We start from the raw sequence: 9,888 nt of genomic DNA on the forward strand, positions 1-9,888 counted from the left end.
ATATTTTTCGTCTCCAATGCCATATTACTCACCTTAAGGTCTCTCCCCAAAGTTTCGATAGGCTCACTAGCTCCAACAGCTGACCCCTACATATATCATTTTTGACCTTCACTCATTTCCTTCCTTTCGTCTCTCTCCTAACTGTTGGGTTAGCCCTCTCTTACCGTGAAAATCCGCAATGGGAGCTCCTAATTAGGGGCAGTGAAAAGGGAATGCATCGTGGGGCGGATTCGTACCTACACACCCGACGAGAATACGAGAGCATTGCCAGCGAGAGAGTGTATGTACGCTTCTCTCTTTCCGAACCGGCTGTTCGGCTTTTGCTGTTCGTGTTTCGTTCGTATGTAGCCATTTGTAGGCCGCCATCTTTTTGTAAAGTGGCAACTGAATAAGAGCGCCGTAGTGAAAATGATATTAGTTTCAAATGAATAGATTCGAGAATTGATATCCATCTGATCGAAAAATTTGATTCGGCTTCATTAACGTGATTTTGTTTATCATTAAGTTGTTATTGCTTTGTACAACATATAGTGGAGTGTAGATTTTCGACGGGTGATTGTGTACTCAAAACTTTTACTGTGTAAATTGCTTCTGTCGATCTATTTCAATATTACGGCAGATATGGTGGAAATAAAGGACTACGATGCCGATTGTGAGTACAGTTTCCAATTGATTCATGTAAAATTGTTTTAATTCACATTTTGATCAAATTCGTTTCACTTATCAAAATGTTATTTCAATTGTTCGATACAAAATGTATAGTCAATTTCAATAGAGAGTCGACGGTTTAGACTGTTCGCAAGATGTCGTTAGCCACATTCATCTGGTACAACAACCATACACACTGAAGCGTGTGCGTGTTTTTAGTTAATTCGACTTTTTCACACCAGGCTTCTTGGGGGTTATTGTAATTTTGACGCTACAAAAGTACACTTTATGAAGTGGTTACTATGCAAGATCCTAGTTGACTAACGGCCAAGAGTGACAGAAGATTATAGTCAAGTTAATTTTTTACGTTTGGAATAGTTATATACGTTATATACGTTACCTTAACATGACTAGACTGTTGATTTTAATCAACTTTGTGAGCGGAGCGAGATAAGCAGCGCCCAGTCTATTATTATTTTCTTAAAAATTACAAAACTTTTGTTTTTAGATTTGTATTCTTTCAACGCACTTAAATAGCTAAATGCAGAAGGGGGTCATGTCCTCGGTCATGTCGCATTAGTGAATCATAAAAAAATGAAATTCGGTTTCTTGAAAATTTTCGAAATTCTAAAAAATAATTTTGAAAATATGCTCTGCTTACGATGTCTTTCTGCTGGTTATTCTGGAAGAGCACGTGGGGTCATAATGTGCTTTATTGATTTATTGATTATAAGGATAATGAAGCAGGAACTATTTAATATTAAGTGAATACAAAAAGATTCCACTGCATGAGTGTCGCTGAGCTCTAGGGCTCGGAACAAATCAGATCAATCTGATTTTTTTTAGATTGATCTGAAATTTACCCGACCTGAATCTGATCTGAAAATTTTGATCTGATCTGATCCAATCTGAATGATCTGAAGTCCCAAGAATAAAATTTGAAATTCCAAAATTTGCTACTATTATAGAAATATTTTTTGATTTTATTAGTTCCCCTGCACTCGCGGAGCCTTGCAGTTCAAGAATTTCTAATAAATTAGCATTTGTTTAGTCATACTGACTTTCAGATTTCAGATTGATTCGAAAATTTTCAGATTAAAATTTTCAGTTTTCAGATCAGATCAGATCTTCTTCCAATTTTCAGATTTCAGATCAGATCAGACCAAGCCGCCAGAGATCTGGATCTGAACCTGAAATTTTCAGATCGATTTTTTTCAGATTCAGATCAGGTCAGAACGATCTGTTTCGAACCCTATGAGCTCAAAATAGTCATCAATTTTGTCAGACTTAATTGACAATGTTACAAGATTTGTTTTTGAAACATTCTTTGCACCGACAAAACTATTTTGAAAGACTACCTGCAGCAGCCGGTATTTTTGCAGTTTTAGACAATTATTCGGTTACTGTAAGTTCTAGAAATTAATTTATGCAAATTGGTTACTTGATGCAGGTAACTATTCGCATACAATGCAGCACATTACCTGCTGCAGCAAATCTGAACGTTATGTATTACTTTACAATCTAAAAGACGTAATGCAATAACTAAAATGTAGAAAGTACCCATCTGGTGATCAACAGTACTTACTGACTACGGTGAGCACTGAGCACTAACACCATCAGTTATTATATAGTTCGCTGTGTAATAGTGTTATAAACCCGACAGTATGAGGTCACATGTTCGAGCGCCAATCTATCGAAAGTTTTTATGTTTACTAACATGCTAGGACTAAGAGTAATGATTAGTCTAAGTGCTAGGACGAACCATAAAACGTACATCTAACGTACATTTGTAGAAAGATTTGTTACAACAGAAACAGTAAGGAAATTATGTGTGAGACGAAGACTCAATCTATCATTAATGTGTCACATTATTACCATACCATTAACAGTTAACAAATTAAGTAGAAGATTTAATTAAATTATTTTACCTTATTTTATAAACAAAATAATTCTGCCAAGTTCTTCGAAGGTGGAATTGTACCAAAAATCGATGCAACATTTCCACGCTGAATTGAGATTGCTAATCGTTGTAACATAAAACTCGTCGCTCTTTTCTCATGAGTAACTTCAGCGATCTTGCTTCCAATTGCTTTTATTAGTTTAATTGCTTCTTTGACAAACGCACCGGACGTCTATGTGGCGACTGGAATGAAAATAAATTGTTCTAGCAAATCGACGTAGCGTTCGTACTTTTTTCTTCCGCGTGTTTTGCTGCCCAACCTAATTCCGAGGGGTTGCTCACTCTGATTAACCACTGGTTAATCATGGTTAATCATGTTAATCACGGTTAATCATGGTTAATCACTAGTTAATCAGTACTCTTCGGAACAAAACAAATAACTTCGGATAAGTACCAATTTGATAGATTAGTAGGTTCAAAAATGTTTTAAATGAACTGGGAGGGTACTGTCAGTTTAAATGGTTTATATGTTGGTAAGAATAATTGGCACAAATACTGTCCATTGCAGTATTGCATTGCAAAAACGATAGTCTCACGATTATCACGGTGAGCTTGAAAGAACTTTAAGTCGAAATCACGGGATTTTCAGCTTGAAACTTGTCAGGGGTACTCCCAGCATTGTTTTCATGCAAAAATTAAAATAGTCGAACCGAGTCGAACCGGGTTCTTTTTCAACTTCCTCGATTTTTTTTGATGTTTCGACCTCGGTAAACTTCGAGCACTGCCGTAACCTACCAGTACAACTATTTCGCAATAGAATTTTCTTAATCACTTAGCTGTGTGTCTAAGCTTTGTGATGATTATACACACATTCTATGGGTCAAGTGCAGCAAGTTAACTTTTAGGTGTATTGTGTGACCTAAACTCCGAGAACTACGAAATATACAAAAGTGAATTTTTTCTCAAGAAAAATTTAATGAATGAATGATGAAGCGGGTAACAGTGGCAGAGACGGAAATTTTCGACATGAGAAAATGCGACAAAGTGCTGTCGTAAGATTTGGAATTTTTTTAGCGCAACATTTTTGAATGAGAGAAGTTTTTAGAATTGGATTAAATTGATTGAATGCAAAAAAATAATCAAAATATTCCTAAGTAATGCTCACTACAACTCAAACCTTGTCTGAAACGATCAGTGTTTTTGTTTAGTTTTTCGCTAGCTTTTAAACCATATCTCAGGATGTTTTCGCTTAAAAATCGTGTGTGATACATCAAATAAAGGTATTGACAAGACGAATCTAAATAATTTTTTGGTACTTATAGGCGAGAAAGCGATCGAAACAGCGTGTTTTGCTAGTTTTGTCTAGTGAAGTGTACGTTCAAAAATCGTGCGCGATATGTTAAATGACAGGTATTGACGACGAGACGAACAAAATATTTAATTTTAAAGAAAATAAGAAAATCTGTTAACCGCAATAACAGCAAAACCGCATATTTTTATACTTTTACACTGTTTTCCCGCACCTCCGTGCAGAATTAAAAAAGATTAAAGTAAGAGTATTGCCTTATTAGATGTGCACAAGGTAACTATTGTTGATTAAAACGTTCATCTAGTGAAGAAAAATGCATTGTTTCTGGTTCGTTTAACACCAAGGCTAAGAATCCCGACAAACATGACGACTCACATCGAAAATTTCAGATGTCGGTCACTGGTAAGACGTCCGGTGACCGATCCCGTTTTCTCAGATGTAGTACTATTTTGTATGAAATGGTTTTTTACAGTTGTGTGACGCACTGTCAAGTTTCAGTACCCTACTTAGACTACCACTCACGCTTGAAGTGCGCTGGTACCACTCATGCTTGAAGTGAGTTGATTCAAATCAAACGCAGTGAAAGAGAGTGTGTGTGAGAGAGAGAGAAAGAGAGTGAGAGAGAGAGAAAGATAGAGAGATTAGCGTCTGAATAAAATCGTGCTCCGCACCTGAACCTGGGCGTTTCGACGGAAGCAAGTACGTTCTTTTTCGACCTAATTCAAACTTCTTATTTAAAATGGGAATTTATCTGTGGATGTTAAAGTGTGAGGGGAGGTTCCATGAAACTTAAGGTCGTGTCGTCTGTCATTAATGAATAAGATGTGACTATTTTAATTAATAATATGGTTAATGTTGCCTGGCCATGAAGGAATCTCAATTACACTGAACAATTCCTATCGACCATTAGTGAAGTCGAAGCAACTCTCAAGACTAAAACTTTCCATTTTTTTTCAGCATACGAATTGGAATTCGAAGAAGACACGCTGGAAGCGGAACGTAAATTTTATGTTCAAAAATATCCCAATGTAAATATGGTTGCTGATCGACGATTACATTGTACCACCTGTGATACTCACATTGGATGTGCTGTCGCAAATGAATTAACTATTCGCATGCATCCTGTGCTACGTGTAACGCATTGTAAAAAGTGTCACACATTCTACAATAGCGGTGAATTCAGTAAAGGCGAAGACGGTAGTGAATTGTACTGTCGATGGTGTGGTCAAGGTAAATTTGATGGCAGACATCATTCTGGTGAATACGTAGCTGAATCTTTCCGTTCTTTTACATCTTGTTCCAGGTGGCGAGGTGTATTGTTGTTCGAAATGTCCGTATGTTTTCTGCAAGAAATGCATTTTGCAAAATTTGTCCAAAAGTGTCATCACTGAAATAGAGAACAACGACGACTGGCAGTGTTTCTCCTGCTCTCCGAAAGTAATGTGGCCGTTAAGAGCGCAGCACTGGGCGCTTGTCAATTATATTGAAAAGACGAAAAAGTAAGTCTGGAAGAGACCTAGTTCGAGTAGAAATTAATGGTTTCCATTTTCATCTTCCTTTGCAGAAAAGTATTGAGTGAAGAGAAGGACGATGAGCAGATCTACGAATTGATGAACAAAGATCCGACGTTATGTTGTAAGGAAAAAAAGGCGATAAGGACTCGGAAATCTACGAAGAGTAAAAGAAGACGTCGTCACAGTAGCACCTCTGACAGTGATTGTTCGATACCCGAGCCAAAACGAATTCCAGATCATTCCGCAGTTTTACCGAAAATGATTGCACAACCGCAACAAAAAACTTCCAAACAACTGGATGAGTTAGTCTGTACCCCAGACATCTTAAGTATGTTCAGTGATGCAGCCGAAGAACCAGCGGCTCCTGCGCCAACCAAATCTTCGCCTAGAGTACCACCATCACGAACAAGTTTGTCGGTGAGTCAAAAATCGGCGACATCTCAACCGCCGCCCCTAGTGATACGCCAATTACCAACTCAATTGCCAACGCAATCACCATCACCAGTACAAACCGTTCGCTTTCCAAACCGTCAATTTTCTGCTGTTCCACGAGTAGCTGTCCCACCACCGGCCTATTATACCGTTAACGGATTCCGAGTTGATTTGAATGCTGCTTCTCAACAGGAAACATACAGACTGCCGAACGGAAAGTTGATCCAAGTGAAAAAGCAAACGGCACCGAATCAATTGCCCGGACCGATGAATCGAAACTCGCCGTTACAGTCGCGATCTAACGTCAACCCGAATCCATATTCGATTCGTTTCAATATTCAGCAGACTGTACCACCGGCACCCGTTCAAATTCAGAGTGTACAGACGCATGTACAGCCACAGCCTGCACACTCGGCTTCCGCCGCACAGACATTACACCAACAGCACCTTCAACAACAGCAACAAATTTTAAATGGAATATCAAATGTAGCAACTGCGCCGGTGCTTCCGGTGGTACAATCAACTCAATTGGCAAACCGATACCCCAGTACACCACTGGGTCATGCCCAAACCGAGCTGGAGAAGGAAATCCATGGAGCACAAGAAATTTGCCAGCAAATAGTTGGCAAGTGTAACACACTCATGAAATCGAATGCGTACAAAACAGTGCGAAACTTTAACGACGTCAAGGACTTGCACTTGCATCTGTCGTATCTGTTCACGTATACGATAGACAAGTTTACGACGTTGCAGACCAAATGTGCGGATGCTATGAAGTCATTGACAAATGCCCATGATGCAGCCAACAAATTGGCCGACAAGAAAAACAAATACACGAACGTGGACGACGATCTCGAAGTGGTAGAGCCGACAACAGTGTGCATTGAAATTGATTCAGACGATGACGCTGAACCAAAAAGAGCCCCTGCACCAGCAAGTGTTGAAAAGACAAAAAACAAACAACCGCGTAAGACAACCCATCAACCGAAGACAACCACACCTCTTTTAGACGGTCCAATCGAAATTGTCGATAACATTGATAATGACGAATTGGAACTGCCCCTGCCGCCAGTTCTGGAGTCTGACGATTCGGAAGCAAATGATCGTGAAAAATCAAAAGATACGTCGAGCGACTCGGCGAAAGATGTCTCAAACGACTCGGAATCATATGATCGGGAAAATGATGAAAAATTGAAATGTACGCCAATCGTTGCTCTCGAGAAAGATAAAGAAATTGAGCGAAAGTTGCAGGAAATTTTGGACCGAGAAAAAACCGAAAATGGTGCCGCCTCACCAGTGAACATTGAGTGCGACGTGCAGATCAATGATGCAGCGATAGCAATCGATAGTTCCATTGAAGAAAATGATAGTGAAACGAATGCAGTACAAAGAGCGCACGATAAGGGCGACAAGAATGACATTGAGATGGCGAATAATAGGGATGATGAGGTTGAGAAGGCAAGCAATGAGGATGACGACATTGAGATGGCAAATAATGGTAACGCTGAGGTTGAGATGGCAAGTAATGAAGATGACATCGTAGAGAAGGCAAATGTTGGGGACGATGACATTGAGAAGGCAAATAATGTGGATCCCATCGTTAAGAAGGCAAATAATGTGGATGACATCGTTGAGAAGGCAGATGCTGAGGACGATGATATCGTTGAGAAGGCAGATGCTGAGGACGATGATATCGTTGAGAAGGCAGATGCTGAGGACTATGACATTGCGAAGACAAACAATGATCTGCAAAATGAGGGTGACAAAACCAACGATGAGTTAAGTGTTGGAAATGATGACCATAGCACCAAAGGCGATGACAGCGAAAAAATCGAAGAAAATCACAAGCCCGAAGACGAGGATAAAATGGAAACAAATGAAAAGCAAGACGACTGCCCAAAAGACTGCGTGGAAAATGAAGACAAAGCCGATGATTTGACGAACGGTCAAACCAATGATGAAGATGTAGCTATGGCCGATTGCCAATTGAACACTGCCGATTTGAGTTGTCCGGGTAGTCCGGCGCTAACCGACAATTTGGACAACGATCTTCTGGACGAAATGGACCATCAGAACAATCTCACCGACAATTCGTTCGAAAATATCTCGTCGCCCGATATGTTCGATGACATGTCCAAGAATGGTTTTGATAAAGCAACAGGTAGGTTGATTATCTATTTCCTTCAATGTTTGTATGTTTGACATCAGGGCTGGATTGGTTAAAAAAAATCTCCTTACCTCTATGGGCTCTATGCTCATTTGCAACAATTCCAAAAATTTTCATAAAATCCAAAGGGCGCTTCGGGAATCCCCCAAATTTACAGGCCTGGTAGAAACCCGATAGGCACGTCTTTCGTATTTTTCATCATACCCTCAATAGTTTCCTAGGTATAGTCCGGCCCTCGTCACAATTGTTCCCATTCCCACTAGTGTGTATGTCCTGAATTATATTTTGGATGGTCCTACTTATTGTCTCCCCGATTAACATTTTTTTTTCATTATTATTCCACAGACCACATTGTCACCTTATCATCAGAAAATGCCGATCCAGATCTCGTGTAGTAGAATTAGAAGGAAAATCGCTGCTTGCCAGTGATTTCATATAGTGCAAAGATGTTTTGCATCATTCGGAATTATCTAAATCTAAATCATTCTCACAAATTATCAAAACTGGAATGTTTGAGTTTCAATTTAAAAAAAAAATGAAAGCAAAAATCGAAAATAAATCGCTGGCACTTTCCAATCACGCCAAATTTTATGTTACGAAAAGGAAAAACTTTTGGTTCTTTTATACTCTTCTCTTTGAATGGAATTTTGTTCTTGTTTTGGTATAATAACATTCACATGCAACAATTAAATTTGAAATTAATTTCTAATTAAATATTTTACGCGAACATAAGAGAGTCAGAGGAACGAATAAACGAATATATTTTCCATGAGTTTCATGATTTTATAGAAGAAAAATAATAATAAAAAAAAATAATTTTTGGAAAATGTTTCTGAGTTTCATTTTACACATCTAGACACAACGGATGAAGTAACTTGTCAGTGGAAATACCACTAAAAGTATATCGTATCACAGTTTTTAGTATTTACGAAATGCAGTGAGTCTGTGAATGGGTTTCAATATTGAATGGTCCACAAATCCACTGTGTCAGGTAACAATAGGCAACAGTTTGAAAATTTTCAACTAACGGCACCCTAGACAACTGTTGCACCAACAACTGTCCAGTTTCCTTTTTTTCGGCTTCGGCTGCAGCGGAACTATGGACACCATCGGGACCAACAGATGCATGTTTCGTACACTCACTTATACGTATTCATACGAAATCCGAAATTGAGAGATCTAGTAAGAGTAGATTACGTTCCTTTGTTGAATTTTTTCAAGGCGAAGCTTGACTCAGACCTCCCACGCCAAAAATGAGCTCCTTAATTATATAAGGAGGATTTTTTTTTTAAATCAGGAGGATTCAGGAGGTTTTCATAGTCATAAAATAAAACGCCAAAATTATTTTAAAATTCTAACTGAGGGGGAAATCACTCTTTGATTTACACGCGATTTACATGATTTACGTGATTTACACGTTAATGTAAATCACTTGATTTCACTGAAATTACCTGGTAGTTTCTCTTAATTTGAACGTGTTTTATTTTCTCCTTGTTGGTCTGACATTAATCGACATGATAATTATTAAAAATCCTTGATAAATGTAGAGAAATCCAGTGATTTGCAATTCGTGTAAATCGTGTGCAAATCGCGTGTAAATCAAAAGAGTGATTTCCCCCTCGGATCTAACACATCTAACACTTATAAGCTGAAAGATTACTTCCCACTTAGAAGAATCAATCATGCTACTCTGTATAACTAGAACACTGTTGTATGGAGTTGCATGCCAAATGTTTTTTCAGAGATCAAATATTTGAATCATAGAGTTGCACATTGAAGTCCAGCGGTTGAACTCCTTGCATTTAATAATTCTTTCGCCTTGATAGAACTATTCATATCACAATGATTCTCTCTAGGTCTAGCTCATACAACGACATTGAAAGTGTTCTAGTGTTCTTAATCAATAATTGGTACCTGT

General features: G+C 38.5%; 1 protein-coding gene across 6 annotated transcripts; it reads left to right on the forward strand.

Annotated features, from left to right (window-relative positions):
- The first annotated feature begins 344 nt into the window (after nt 1–344).
- Nucleotides 345–8,797, forward strand: LOC119078985. 6 transcript variants are annotated; one of them, XM_037186737.1, is made up of 6 exons: nt 345–652; nt 4,815–5,087; nt 5,161–5,356; nt 5,422–7,478; nt 7,512–7,964; nt 8,316–8,797. In XM_037186737.1, exons 1-6 carry the CDS (start codon nt 622–624, stop codon nt 8,363–8,365), a joined length of 3,060 nt encoding a protein of 1,019 aa, XP_037042632.1. In that variant the 5' UTR covers nt 345–621; the 3' UTR covers nt 8,366–8,797. The 6 variants fall into 6 exon arrangements, with proteins under 6 accessions (XP_037042632.1, XP_037042634.1, XP_037042631.1 ...); XM_037186739.1 differs by having other exon boundaries at nt 5,422–7,441; nt 7,508–7,964; XM_037186736.1 differs by having other exon boundaries at nt 5,422–7,381; nt 7,412–7,964.
- The last annotated feature ends 1,091 nt before the right edge of the window (nt 8,798–9,888 follow it).

The sequence above is a fragment of the Bradysia coprophila genome, unplaced genomic scaffold (assembly GCF_014529535.1).
Source record: "Bradysia coprophila strain Holo2 unplaced genomic scaffold, BU_Bcop_v1 contig_297, whole genome shotgun sequence".
In the NCBI taxonomy this organism is placed as follows: Eukaryota; Metazoa; Arthropoda; class Insecta; order Diptera; family Sciaridae; genus Bradysia; species Bradysia coprophila.

What these genes read in the sequence shown, in the direction of transcription:
- LOC119078985 (XM_037186735.1), top strand. Translation starts at nt 622, where the DNA reads ATGGTGGAAATAAAGGACTACGATGCCGATT. An exon ending in AAAGGACTACGATGCCGATT is followed by an intron (nt 653 to 4,814) that starts GTGAGTACAGTT and finishes ATTTTTTTTCAG; the next exon opens with CATACGAATTGGAATTCGAA. An exon ending in TGGTTTTGATAAAGCAACAG is followed by an intron (nt 7,965 to 8,315) that starts GTAGGTTGATTA and finishes ATTATTCCACAG; the next exon opens with ACCACATTGTCACCTTATCA.